A 14733-nucleotide genomic window follows, 5' to 3' on the forward strand; every position below is an offset into this window, starting at 1 on the left:
GGCAGCGTCTCATGTGCACTGGCTGTTCCTCAGACTCACTGTGTAGCTGGTGCTGACCTTGAACTTCTGATCCTCCTGCCTCCCCCTCCCAACTGGAATTATAAACACGTTACAAAACTTACATAAAAATTATAAAAACTTGGTTTGCGTAGGTAGAGGGTGTGTGTTCTAAAATGGTGATTTAATGAAATAGTATTGCCCCAATGCACGGCTCAATCCTAGAACTCATGGGGCAGAGGCAGGAGGATCTTGAATTTGATTAAGGTCAGCCTGCGTAACATAGGGAGACCTTGTCTCAACAACAGCAACAGCAACAGCAACAACAACAAATCAAGGCAACAGAAATGCTTCAGCGACCAACAGCAGATGCTGCTGTGGCAGAGGACCTGAGTTCAAGCCCCAGCACCCACGTCAGAAGTTTCACAACCACATGCAACTCAAGCTCCAGGGGACCTGACACCATCTTCTGGCACCCACAAGCACCTGCACTCATGTGTTTAGTCCCTCCCCACAACACACACTCCCCCCCCCCACCCCCATACATGGTTTCTCTGTGTAGCCTTGGCTTTCCTGGACTTGACTGGTAGACCAGGCTGGCCTCGAACTCACAGAGATCCACCTGCCTCTGCCACCTTGAGTGCTGGGATTAGAGGCATGCACCACTATGCCCTGCTAAATGCACACTTTTTAGAAAGTAAAACAAGCACACACAAACATGCAAAATCCAACACAGTATTATGTACTGCACAGTATCATGTGCCACATTCTGTATGTGACCGATGATGCCTCAGCACGCACTAGAGTAATGTATTACAGTGTTGCAGTGGCTGTGACATTGCCAGGTGGTAGGAATTTTCCAGCTCCTCAACTACCTCATGGGACCACCCTCATATAACATCCCTCTGATCAAGGACCACTTAGCTGACTCCAGGCCTAAGGGTCTCCCTGTGGCTCCCTCAGCACACCTCATGGGACCCACTGACGCTGATTGGAGAACAGAGAGACATGTCATCAGCGTTTGCCAGGAAGCCACTCAGGGAGCACAATGCTGCACACTCGAGGGAATCCAACAGTGTCAATCACACAGCAGACCCTGGAGCAAGAGGCTCCTCCTGTCAGCAGAGTGCCTGCCCTGGCCTCTAAAGAGAGCCAGCCCATTCCTTATGGCCCAGGCTGTTCAGAGGTTTTGTAGCCACCTGCTACCTCTTGAGCCCATTACAGTAGCTGGTGGAGCTGACACCCCACTCCTTGTCCTGGCTCAGCCTCATGGAGCCCCCTGTGTGAGAGTCATGTGGTGACTGCTGGAGGTGTAGGATTGGCGGAGAGCAATGCAAAAGTGGACGCTCCGTGCCGAGTGACGAGAGAGCTGGGAAGCCCTGTGGGAGAGTGAATCGGGTGTGAGGAGAGGACAGTGGGAGAGGCACCCCACCAGAAGAAGCAGTAGTCTGAGGAGAGTCATGAGATCATGAGGGAACCCCAGAGGTACAGAGCCACTGGTGTGCCTGTCAAGATGACAGAAGTGGCAGAGGGACAGATCTCAGGGGACCAGTAGCCATCTGGCAGGACTTAATAATCCAAGGTGATACTTTGCATACTTCTTGGTGTCATGTTTTCATTTGAAATCAATGTGAACTTCTTCTTCCAATGCCCCTTCTAGGCCCGATCCTGACCCAGAAGTCCCCATCTTCCCCCCACTGTGGTCCTAGCTGTTTCCCCTCCCACCTGGCCAGCCCTGGGGTCACCTCTCTGTCCTTCTGCCATCCCCATCCCCTGCAGTTGATCATGTCGGTGTTTGAGAACAGCATGAAGGAGCGTGGCATTGCTGAGAATGAAGCCTTTGACTGGGAGAGGGCAGGCACCGATGCCCTCCTGTCCACGAGCACCTCCACCCCACCCCAGCAGAACACCCGCCAGACAGCAGCCATGTTTGGGTGAGTCTGGGTGGGGGGGAAGCATCGTGGTGGGTGGGGCGGCCAGTGACCCTTACCTGGGCTGTTACCCGAAAACACAGCCCTCTCCTCCTACATGGACACACACCTGGTTGTGTGTCTCCTACGTTCCTACATGGTGGGGGCAGTTTTGTGATGCGATTGCTCAGGGAAGCCAGGCATGATGGCACATATCTGTAGTTCCAGCATTTGGAAAGATGAGGCAGGTGGATCATGCATTTGAGACTAGCCTGGGCCACATAGGAAGACCTTGTTTTAAAAACAGAAGGAGTCGAGCAGTGGTGGCACATGTCTTTGGTCCCAGTACTTGGGAGGCAGAGGCAGGCAGATCTCTGAGTTTGAGGCCAAACTGGTCTAAAGAGTGAGTTTCAGGTCAGCCAAAGCTCCACAGAGAAATCTTGTCTCGAAAAAACCTAAATAAATAAATGGATAAATAAACAAAGCAAAACAACAACAACAACAAAAACAGAAAGGAGCTGTGGAGATGGCTCAGTGGATAAGCACTTGCTATCCAAACATGAGGACCTGAGTGTGGGTTCCCAGAGCCCACGTAAAGGGGGACACAGTAGTGTCTCTAATCTCTGAGTTCCTCTGGTGAGATGGGAGGTACACAGAAAACTCCATGGAAGCTTGCAGATCAGTTGGCCTGATGCACAAGAGAGCCTTCCCTTAGTGGGTCCCGGGGGCTTGCTGGCCAGCCAGTCTGGCTGAAATGGCAAGTTCCAGATTCACTGAGAGACCTTGCCTCAAAAAACACAGTGAGGAGGTTAGGCGTGGTGGCGCACGCCTGTAATCCCAGCACTTGGGGAGGCAGAGGCAGGCAGATCTCTGGGAGTTCAAGGCCAGCCTGGGCTACATAGGAAGTTCCAGCCCAGCTGGACGACATAGTGAAATCCTGTGTCAAAAAACAAAAACAAGCGAGTGAACAAAACCAAAAACCCAAGGTGAAGAATCATTGAGGAAGAGACCCCACATGAACCTCTAGCCTCCACATGCATGCACACAGGTGTGTACACACACACACACACACACACACACACACACACACACACACGAGCTATGTCTCAGGTTGGAAGGAGAGGCAACAGCTGAGGTTGTCATCCAACCTCCACGTGTACACTGTGTCATATACACTTGTGCATACACACTCACAGAGATGAACATAGACAAACAAAAACAGAAAGAAAAGAAATTAATTAAGGAGCTAAAAGGTGGGGCTGGAACGATGACTCAGCAGTAAGAACACTGGCTGCTCTTATGGAGGATGTGGTGGCTCAGGGTTGTCTGTAACTCCAGACCTAGGGGATTTGATGGCCTCTTCTGGCGTTTTCAGGCACCAGGCACGCACATGGTACACCTACATACATGCAGGCAAAGCACTCGACATATAAAAGTAAACAAATAAATCTCTTTTTAAAGGGTTTATGGGGGCTGGAGAGATGGCTCAGAGGTTAAGAGCACTGGCTGCTCTTCCAAAGGTCCTGAGTTCAATTCCCAGCAACCACATGGTGGCTCACAACCATCTATAATGAGATCTGGTGCTCTTTCTGACTTGCGGGTGTTACATGCAGGCCGAACACTGTATACATAATAAATAAATCTTAAAAAAAAAAAAAAAGGTTTATGGAAAAGGAGTACAAAGGAGCCTTTTCAGACGTGGTTTGAAGGAAGCCAGCGGGCTACAGGGAAGGCTTGGGAACCCACAGATCCCTTGAAAAAGTGGAGCTCAGCGGAGATGTGCCAGACCCTGCTGGCCATGTCTCCCTGTAGCCCCTGCCACCTTGAGGATAGTCTGGGCTCAGAGGCCAGGGACGGAAAAGGGCTTCTCTGTGTCCACTCTGGATATGGTTCCCAGGGCCTGTGCTGGCACAGTGTAAAGGGGAAAAGGGAATTCCTGCAAGCCTTACCTGTGACTCTCCCTGGCCTCCCCAGAGTGGTCAATGTGACACCGGTGCCCGGGGACCTGCTTCGTGAGAACACTGAGGACGTGCTGCAGGGAGAGCACCTGAGTGACCAGGAGAATGCACCCCCGATCCTGCCTGGAAGGCCTCCGGAGGGGTTGGGCCCTACTCCCCACCTTGTCCCCCACCCTGGGGGTCCTGAGGCTGAAGTGTGGGAGGAGACAGATGTCAACCGCAACAAACTGCGCATCAACATCGGCAAAGTAATGGCACCCAGGCAAAAGGGTGTGGGCAGCCTTCCCCACGTGGGTTCCCGGCCCTTGGCCCCATCCACCCTAACTACCAGCGCCCTGCCCTGTGTCTCCCTCACCCTGAGAAAACCTCTCACCCATAGCCAGCTCTTCAACCTTAACTCACAGCGTCCCCTCTTCTACAGACACCTTGTGTGGAGGAAGAGCAGAGTCGAGGAGTAGGGGTCCCCAGCTCCCCAGTGCGTGCCCCCCCAGACTCCCCAACAACTCCAGTACGGTCTCTACGCTACCGGAGGGTCAACAGCCCAGAGTCAGAGAGGCTATCCACAGCGGCTGATGGGCGGGTAGAACTGCATGAAAGGAGGTGAGTTTGTAGACAGGGGTTCGGGGTGATATGTCAGAGCCCCTCTCGTCCCACCTGCCTCCATCAGCACGGCTGCTCTCTGAGAGATCATATGTGAGGCACAAACGTGAGGGTCGGGCTCCACAGATTGGAGTCAGTTGGTGGCCCATGGTGGGGCATCTCGGGAAGAAAGAAAGGGACAGGCCAGTTTCTGGGCCCAGGACTTAGTCCTAGCTAACTTTTTCCTAGCTAACAATTCACAGATGCCTGCAGCAGAGGTGGGCAGAAAACCCAAGGGAGGGGTTCACTGAACTGCTGGTGGCAGGATAGGCCAAGTGTTGGTGGTCTGAGGGCTATGAATTGAGAACAGAAAGGACCCAGCAGGGACCTGCCTAGTGAGGGCATGGGTTAGAGATGGAGGCCTGAGGGACTTGGCCTTTGGGAGGTGGGAAAAGGGTAAAGTTGGCTATGGTGGGGTGTGGCTGGCAGGGGTAGGCTAAGTCACATTAGTTGTGGGGGGGACACCAGGTATGGAGGGTGTAGGGGAGGCATCTGGAAGACGAAATGCCCATGCTTTCCCCTAGCCTCTGAGGATCCTTGCTCCATAGTAGATCAGTGCCTTCTCTGCACTAGGAAAGAGAGAAGAGACTTTTTCTTGGCCCTGCAGGAAGAGGGCACCAGTCCCCATACCCACTCAGTATCTTTCCTAAAGACCTACGTAGCCACGGTCCCACCCCTGGACTCTGCCCTAACCAATCCCAGATGGAACATGGTACCCATCTGGGGTGTAGACAAACCTGAGACAGGTCTGGGTCCCTGAGTGAGTGAGTGAGAGTACTGGACTGTCCTGCCAGGCACCAGATACCTCATCTCCACCCATGGCGGCATGGAGTCCCTGTGTCCAGAGGGCTCTGGACACAGAGAGTAAGGAAGGGATATGATTGGAGACAAGAGGGGCGAGTGTCCCGAGTAAGACAGTTTTGAAGAGCTGCCCACTTAGAAGGAACACTGAGCAGGAAACGCCACTTCAGGAGTGGCAGGCTAAAGAGAGCTTCCTCTACAGAAGGCTCAGGATGTCGCAGGGATGGATGGCACTTGATGGCACTTGGGGCACAAGAAAGTATGGAGCAGACAAGGCTGGGGTGGCCCTGCTCTCCTGCTCCGTCATCTCCACACACAGGACAGGTGTGTGCACATTCACCTCCTGTTCTGGTACCTTCTGGCCTTTCTGTCCCTCGTAACAAACTGCTCTCAGAAAAGAAAGTGACCAGCCATTTAAAGGAAGTCCCAGGGCGGTCTCTGTCAATGGTGTTTTATTTTAAGCCTTACTAACAAATCGATACAAAGATGGTATAGAACGGCATTAGACAGTTCCAATGCAGGCTGGGTGGGGTCTTTTGAGAAAGGCTAACAGGAAGTTCTGCCCTATTGAATCTATCACAGAACACCAGTGGGCCCATATCCTGACGTAAGATGGGTTACAGACCCAGACGAGTTGGGCCTGGTGGTTTTTCCTCATATTCTGGGGTTCAGGGGCCAATATTCCTTCCATAGGTAGCATCCGACACGTCTTCCATAGGTAGCATCTTCCTTTACCACATATACACGCAACCACACTGTACAAGAAGCATGCTCACTTTGGGTCTGGTGCCGTAACAAACAGATGTTCTGGGTATCATGTGAGAGTCACAGGTACAGTTCCAGGTAATAACAGGAGATGAGTTGTCCAAGGCAGGTTCTGTGCCCTGAGGTCAAAGGTTAGAAGAACCCAGGCTCTGCTTGGCAGAGGTCGAAGTCTTTCTGTAAGGGAGGCAGATACACCATCAGTTCTGAGATCCATGGAGTTGTTGGGGCTCAGGGTGCCTTGAGGAGGTGCAAGTAACTGTCCATGCCGGTAGGGGTGGGCTCACCACAGGAAGTACATCAGAATAGAAGTCAGAGAGCAGAGGCACACAGGCTGTGGGAGACGGGGTGGCCAGTTCAAGAAAAGTGAATGGTTCTGAAACGGGCCTGCTTAGGGAAAGGCACAACAGTCGGGTTGAGCCCCCCCCCCCCCGCCCCCGCCCCAGTACAGGCTAAGGAGTGCAGACTTCAGCTTGCTGCAGGGAACTGACAAGGCCCTGCCTGCCTGGGGTTCTAAAGCACCAGCTGGGCAGATGTCAGTAGTGGAGCTAGAAGCCATCTGTAAACCCGAGAGCCAGCTGGTGCCTTTGCCCTGGATGCAGCAGGAGGGAGCCACAGATGGATTGTGAGTACCTGGTGAGTAGGAAAAAGACTAGATTTCCTGGGGTAGCCCAGAGGGGAGGGCCGTGTTCTGCGTGTTCATGTTCCTGAAATATGGTAAGCATTAAGGAACATTTGTTGAACGATGCGGGATAGGTGGATAGCTAAGTGGAGTGTTTCTAGAAGGTGATGTTGGAGTCACGCTCTACTTTGCCACTGCCTTGATGTCCTTGGGGCTTCAGAGGCTGGCACTGAGCTCCATGTGGGTGGCTCTTGCAGGTCGAGGATGGATCTACCTGGCTCACCCTCACGCCAGGCCTGCTCCTCACAGCCAGCCCAGATGCTGTCAGTGGACACAGGCCATGCTGACAGGCAGGCCAGCGGCCGCATGGACGTATCTGCCTCAGTGGAGCAGGAGGCCTTGAGCAACGCCTTCCGCTCGGTGCCGCTGGCTGAGGAGGAAGACTTTGACAGTAAGGAATGGGTCATCATCGACAAGGAGACAGAGCTCAAGGACTTCCCTCCTGGGGCTGAGCCTAGCACGTCAGGCACCACGGATGAGGAGCCTGAGGAGTTGCGGCCTTTGCCTGAGGAGGGTGAGGAAAGGAGGCGTCTGGGGACAGAGCCCACTGTCAGGCCCCGCGGACGTGGCATGCAGACGCTGGCAGAGGAGGACCTGCGGCAGATGCTGCCCCAGCCTCCACCACCTCAGTTGAGCCAGGCTGATGGCCGATCAGAGACATCACAGCCACCCACGCCTGGCAGCCCTTCCCACTCACCCCTGCACTCGGGACCCCGCCCTCGACGGAGAGAGTCGGACCCCACGGGCCCTCAGAGACAGGTAAGACTGGGCTTGTATACTTCTCTATCCTGAGCTCCCTAGAGTTCTGCCAGGAGGCCAGGAGGCCAGGAGGCCATTGAGCCCCTGTGGCCTAAGAACCCAGCTGTGACAGGGCCACAGTGGAGACAGGTGCAAAGGCCCCCACACCGTATGTGGAGACAGATGAGGTCTAAGTTTCAGGTTAAGTCTTGTATTGTGGGTAGTACAGCTAGGCGGCAAAGCAGGAGAAAGGCCTTGTGGGCCCCGGGGATGGTGTCTACAAAGGCCTGTGGTGGCAGTCTTCAGCACAGTATTGATTTATGATGACGAACCCGTGGGGCAGATCCTGGGGCTGTCATAGAAGCCCTGGAATTACACTGAAGGCTTGGGACTTGATCCGGAAGGCTTGGTAACCCACTGAAGGCTTTTACGTAGGAGTACGGCACTGTGGTGGCTTTGAGACTTTTGAGCGACCCCTTGGGCTGCTTTGTAGCAAATGAAAGGGTCAAAATTTAGAAAAGACGAAGGCCACATATCAGGCAGTAGCAGGAGGACCCTGGTGGCCTGGGCCAGGGAGCAGACTGTGACATGGGGTGAGGTGGATGGCGGGCAGGTTGGGGATGGCAGTGTCTCACCAGATGCCTGGGGCTCTGGATGCAGTGTGATGTCAGAGCTGAGTGACTTTGCAGGTTTGTGCATGAATTCAGGCTGGACACAATGACCCTTGACCCTGAAGTATGACTGTGCTGTGTTACCCACTGCTCAGGAGGGAGCACTCACTTGGACTCATAGGAACCATGGGAGAGAGTGATATCCAGCAAGAGAGCCATGCAGGGCGGCGAAGCTAGGACGTACTGGCATAGAGAGGGCGAGAAAAAGGAGCCCTGACTCATGACCCGGGGGGTTGAGGGGGGGTCAGACCTCAGGAGAAGCCCTGGGGCAGAGCTGAGCAGAACCAGGGAGGGGCAGGACTGAGGGTAGCCCACCACTCCTAGTCAGGGAAGGCTCTGAAAAGGAAAGCGCAAAGCTCTGGCTTCAATTCTCAGTTCCACATAAAACTGGACATGCTGGTGCACATGCCTGTAAGTCTAATACTTGGGACAGAGGGGCAGGACAGTTGGAAGATAAGGTCGTCCTCAGCTGCATAGTGGGTTCACAAGAAGAGGCATATTGTTGGGAGGCCTGTCCAGCTTCAGTGGTGTCGCCTCCTCCTCCTCTGCCTCCTCCTCCTCTTCCTCCTCTTGGTGTTCTGAGACAGGGTTCCACTGTGTAGCCGAGGCTGGTTTCTAATCCTTTTGACTCAGCCATCAAGGCATGTGAGATTTCAGGCTCGCGCCACTCTACCTAGTTTAGAAAAACAGACGTTTGTATCAAGACCCAGGAACAGGGGGCTGGAGAGATGGTTTGAGCGGTTAAGAGCACTGACTGCTCTTCCAAAGGACCTGGGTTCAATTCCCAGCACCCACATGGCAGCTCACTGCCTGTAACTTCAAGATCTGACACCCTCACAGACATACGTGCAAGCAAAACACCAATGCACATAACAATAAAAATAAGTAAAAAAAAAAAAAAAAAATCCAGGAACAGATTGCAAAAGCAGGGAGCGGGAGGTAAAAGGCGCTGTAGAAACGTTGCTCTGAGGATGCAAAGCATGTCATGTCACATGGTGGCGGTGGCGGTGGTAGCGGTGGTGGTGGTGGTGGTGGTGGCGGTGGTGGTGTGTGTGTGTCCTGTTGAGGACAGCCCTGTCAGCATAGTTTTGTGAGCCACTGCCCTGGCCAGGCTTCTCTATATGGAACGCCAGCTGACCTCTAATTGGCAAGTGAACACCAGCACTTGCACTGTGTGCTGAATTGAGTCTGGGAGGGGCTCAGGGTCTGCGGCTTGTTCCGCTTGGTGATCTTATGCTGGAGCTCTGTGTGGTGGCCAGGTATGGGTCTAGGAGCCAGCTCTTGCGCAGGTTGAGAGGCCTGGCCTAGAATGGCATGGGTGTTAAGGGGAGGGGGTGCAGTAGGCCTTGTTCATGTCAAGGAGCCTTTTCTAGAAGTGCTGCTGCGATCCATAGTCCTGGAGAATATTCATCTGCTCTTGCCTTGTACCTTGGAAATAGTGAAAAACTGGAGACCATGCGTCCCTCCCCAGAGAGGTCATAGTTGGCCTGATGTGGAGGTTTGACTCTGGCGGGCTGCGGGCTGATGTAATTAGGCTCTAACCCGGTCACTGTTCCCACAAATGGCTCTGGGGAAAGTGGGTGCAAACAAGATGCTCTCAGGCTTCTCACTCCCTGTTCCCTCACGAGGGCCAGAGCATTTGTTACCTGCCAGGCGGCAGTGATACCTGAGGGACAGGCACGATGGGTGGGACCCTAGGAAGTGCAGAGTGGGGGAAGGACAGGGACAGTGGCGCTGAGGTGGAGAGAAACACAGATGAGGGTTGCCCCTCCCTTCTGTTGTTCCTTCCTGGCCACCGTGAGCCAGCCACTGTCTCCTTCTGGGTGTCAGAACAAGAGAACCAAGCTCCCTCTGAGGTCACTCTTTGCAGATTCATGTGTGCCTCCTATGTGTCATGCTAACCCTCGGGAAATCCTTCAGGGCCAGGGCCAAGCCTACTGTGCAGTCTTGGGGTATGACATGGACAGGAAAGTGAGTTGTGTCAGGGGGATAAAAAAAAAAAAAGGTGTTTGCCAGCCTCAGTTTCCCCACACTGTGCAGAATTGAGGTTTCTTAAAATACTACAATTTTTTGGTGGTTTTTTTTTCAAGACAGGGTTTCTCTGTTTAGCTCTGGCCGTCCTAGACTCACTTTGTAGACCAGGCTGGCCTCGAACTCACATCAATCCACCTGCCTCTGCCTCCCGAGTGCTGGGATTAAAGGCGTGGGCCACCATGCCCAGCTAAAATTCTACAATTTTAAGCAGTGTGCCTTCCTGAGCCCACTGATCTTGATGTGTGGATGTGGACATATGTGCACATATGTAGGGTGTAGAACAGGTCAGGGAACTTGTAGGGAAACCAGAACAAGGCAGATAACGAGAGAACTAACAGTGGTGGCTATCAACATGGGACGCCAGAATATAAACCTCCCCTTTCATGAGAACGGTCCTCATAGCAACGCTATATGCAGGCAACCCTGACTTCCAAGGTGGGGGCGGGGGAGTCAACCTCAAAGTCGTAACCTAAAATAAGTAAGCAAACCAGGGAGCTGGGCCAGGGTCTTTGCTGGCATCTGAAGCATGTGTGTCGAAGACACAGCATAGCAAAGGCAGGTCAGAGTGCCCACAGCATTCCAGTGTGTGTGTGTACGTGTGCACATGCCTGGCACACCAGCTGGCTGGCCCTAAGTGGCAGATGTGCCTGCCAGCATGTCAGTGTGCATAGTGGCCTTTGGGTGCCTATGGGTGAAACAGATGGGACAGGACAGGTTCTGTGTGTATCTCAGGACATCAGCATGAGGCAAGACCTTTTATTTTTCCCAAGACGAAAGGAACAAAGTGGGCTGGCTTGTAGTCATTTCACTGTTGGGGCTGAGCAGGGGTTACATGCTTTGTGGCACCTGGCAATAAACCTGTGAGACTCTTCCCCACCCCTGGATGACTAGAAAGGACACCCCCCCCCCGCCCATTCTTTACCCCCTTTCTTTGAGGAATCCCTCCTAGACCTGGTGTTGCAAGCTGAGTCTTATGTGCGAACAGCTGTGGGAGCAGGAGGTGTGGGGCTGGGCATTGGGTTGTGCCTTGGTGTGTAGTGTGGATATGTGAATTCTGGGCTCCCTTCCCAGGGGTTGGTTCAGGTGCAAATTAGCAGGAGCCATGGTGACAGCTCAGCTTGGGCAGAGGGAATGCAGGCAGGGTATGCGAGTCGGTGATGGCTGCAGTCCTTGCTGGCAGGCTGAGGCCAATAGCAAAACGGGTTAGCATTCCTTAAGCACATAGACATTTGTGGGAAAGGCACCAAACACTGCCTCGTTACAAGCTGGGCAGTGTGCTGGGCCTGGGTGACAGAGATGGTCAAGGCCTCATTCTGGTCCTCAGGTCAGGAGGAGTGGGCTGAGAGTCACAGGGGATGGAAGGTGGGCGTGAGAATGAGGACTCTAGGGGAAGCTGGGGTGTCCTCACAAAGGTGGCTTCACACTGGGTATGAGGACAAGTGGGTCCTAAGTGCTACCTGGCCTAGAAGGGGGGGACACACTGGGATCCAGTGTCAGCCTCTAAGACCTCTTTGATGGAGAACAAACTGTTTGGGTGAACTCAAGGCCCCACGGGTGCTATGAGAGGGGCCTTTGGGCACCTTGTCCCCTCCAGGTGTGCCGTAGTCTCCCAACCCCCAGTGCAAGCAGAGCCAGCTGAGAATAAAGAGCCCAAACCTGGCCCCAAGAGAAACTGACAGAGGATGCAAACAGGTGTGGGGTGGGGCAGACAGAAATGCTAGGATGTTCTCCCTGCCCCAGCCCACCCCCATAGGAGGTCTCTTGTGACCCCGCCCCATCTGACACAGGCAAGGCATGCTGGAGCTGGGTGGCCCCTAGAGCTGGCCCAGCCAGGCCCCAGTGCCACACTCTGAACTAAACTGGCCTCCATGCCAGGGAAAGCCAGGGATACGGATAGGCAAAATCCATCCCCATGTGACTGAGGACAGGAGGGCACAAAGACAGGATTCTACTGGCTGTGTAGCTACCCTCCTCCTCCCCACCCTGCAGCCCTCTGGGCCTGCCCTCATTCTGAGGAGTAGCTGTTAAAAGGGCCCTGCTAATCTAGTCCTCCAACCCTAGGAGGTGGGAGCCACTTTCACCCCATTTTATAGGGGACGAATTTGAGGCGCAGAGAACCGGGATCAAGGGCAGTAAAGGGCAGAGTTGGGATGAAAGCATCTTTGGGCTGAGGTTGGGAGTGACTGACGCCTCGTGTATGTAATGCCAGCGCTGGCAAGGCAAACAGGAGGATTGCCAGGAGTTAGAGGCCAGCCTGGGCTACACAGAGTGAGTTTTAAGCCAGTGTGGGCTATACAGCGTGAGACCTTATCTCAACCAAACCAAACCAAAAAGCTCTCCTGGTAGAAGGCTTGCCTGGCAGCACTCTGCCCTGGGCTCTGTCCTCAGAACTGCAAAGCAAAATAAACAACACTCTTTTGACTAATTGCAGATAAAACAGACTGCAACTACTGGCCCTGATACCCTGACACCTACAGTAAGGAGGCTAAGGGTGCCAAGGAGGGAGAAGCACGCTGCCTTAGATCTCACGGGAGGGTTGGGGTCACAGCTCATCAACAAAGCACTTGACACCCTCCCCACCGCAAATATGTTAAAAATGTTCTGGGGACCATGGAGTGCGGCTGGGTTAGTAAGGGGCGGCAGTTAGCCAGGAGCAGGGACAGAGGGACCTTCCTGACAGGAAGGTCCCAGCCCAGAGGGAGCCCTGTGTTAGATGGGTCTAAGCCTAGAAGGCTTCCCTGGAGGAGGTGAGTGACCAAGGTCTCTCGCCCAGAGACCGCGCTGTGAGAGGAGGAGGCAGGCAGGGCGCTGGAAATTCTGAGGCTGGACCCTCAGGTGGGCAGCCTGCAGCCCCCTCCTCCCGCGCCTTCTGCCCCTTGCCAGGGACGCCGGAGCCGCAGGGGCTGTGAGCGGTGGGTGGCCCCCGAGAAGAGCTGTCCAGTCTGTGCCTGACGCCTCTTTTTCCTCCACTCTCTTCGTCTCTTTCAGTTGGAGGAGGACAGACTCTCGGGGCACTCCCTCCCGCGGTACAGCCCCCTGCGACGACTGGCGTCCTCCGTGTTCTCCTCCTCCACGCTGGAGACGGAGCACTACCCTCACCCCAGCGGCGGCGGCTCCTCGGGCTCCTCCGGTTCCCTCATTCAGCGCAGCCGCTCGGCCGAGAGCAGCCCCGTGCGTGCGCCCCACAGGCGCCACGCGCCACTGGCTGCCGGCAACCACAGACTCGTGCCCTCGGTGCTCCGCATCTCGCGGTCCCAGCTGCAGCAGGTGTGGGCACGGTTCACCCACAAGACCTAGGCTGGGCTCCCCCCCCTCCTGGAGGGGGCAGGTGGGGGGGGCGCTGGGGAGCAGACAGAGACCATGGTTCCTTCCCAGGACGCAATAATCACAGGCCACACAGCCCATCCCACCCACGTGCAATATGCCCCCTAGAAGGTTGGCCCGAGATACTGTAAAACTCCCACCCCACCAGAGGCTCTGTCCTCAGGGTCTCTGTCTTGGGTGGGGCTCTTTTGTTAGGGGCCAGCCAAATTGGTGCAGGGAGGGGTGGTATGCTGGTGCAGTTGGACAGACAGGGCCCTGTTGTAGAGCTACGGGAGGCTCCAGGATCCAGGGGAAGCCAAGGCGTCAGGGAGCTGAGGTGTTGTGGGTAGTCTGGCTGTGGGGTCAGGTTCTGTTTACTCTGTGATGTCTTGGTGGGTCTGGGTCTGATCTACCAGCAGGTGTGTGTCTGTCTGTCTGTGGTCTGGGTAGGAATGGAAAGGAGGCTGGTCAAACTCAGGAGGGATGGGAGAATATCGGTGATGAGGAGTGGGCAACCCTGTGACCTACTGAACATGTCCCATGCCACCACCAGGAAGTCAGAGTCCCCTGCCTTCCACATCTCCCCTCCCCTCCAACCCCGCAACAGACACAGGCACAGGCATAGGCACTGTCCAAGTCACTCACATCATCCCCAGCACCCCTATGTGTCACTCACTAGGAGGTTTGACTTCCTGGCCTGGCCTTGAGGGGCTGGGGATGGATAGAGGGGTTTCCCCAGGATCCAGCCATCCAGCCTGCAGGCACTATGGAGAGTGTGGTGAAGGGAGGGGCAGACCCTGGGCACAGGGACATCTTGTCTCAGAGCAAGTTCCAAACAGGCAGCTCAGATCTGCCACTCTCGTGGGGGGGGGGGGTCCTCCTGTAGGTGCCCTGGGTATGGCGCAAGCAGAACATGAGGCAGGCAGGTCAAAAGAGGATCAGAGATTAGTGCTCCAATACCTGACTGCCCCTCCCTCTTGTGCCCGCCTCAGTTTCCCAACCTGTTACTGCAGGGACCCCACTTTCTCCTCTCTTCATTCCTGCCTGTGGCCAGCCAGCAAGGCTTGGAGAGTGGTGGTGAGGCTACTAGAAACGGTAGTGCCTGACTGGGGACCAGAAGAGATAGTGTTCAAACCGTGTGTTTTGGTGAGTTTCCGGGCATACATGTATCCATGTGAGCGTGCTGATCTGTGACTGTGTACACAGCAGGGTTGTCAGGGGTGGATGCTCAGGCTGTG

At 54.7% G+C, this 14733-nt stretch overlaps 1 protein-coding gene across 1 annotated transcript in view; it reads left to right on the forward strand.

Moving 5' to 3' along the window:
* Nucleotides 1–14733, forward strand: part of Ttbk1 (tau tubulin kinase 1) — a 41711-nt gene that overhangs the window by 12666 nt on the left and 14312 nt on the right. The window contains exons 10-13 of the mRNA XM_051152880.1: nt 1777–1931; nt 3882–4113; nt 4287–4465; nt 6947–7508. Of these exons, the coding sequence (XP_051008837.1) occupies nt 1777–1931; nt 3882–4113; nt 4287–4465; nt 6947–7508 (1128 nt within the window). The remainder of the gene's footprint in view (nt 1–1776; nt 1932–3881; nt 4114–4286; nt 4466–6946; nt 7509–14733) is intronic.

The sequence above is a fragment of the Acomys russatus genome, chromosome 11 (assembly GCF_903995435.1).
Source record: "Acomys russatus chromosome 11, mAcoRus1.1, whole genome shotgun sequence".
NCBI classification, from domain to species: domain Eukaryota; kingdom Metazoa; phylum Chordata; class Mammalia; order Rodentia; family Muridae; genus Acomys; species Acomys russatus.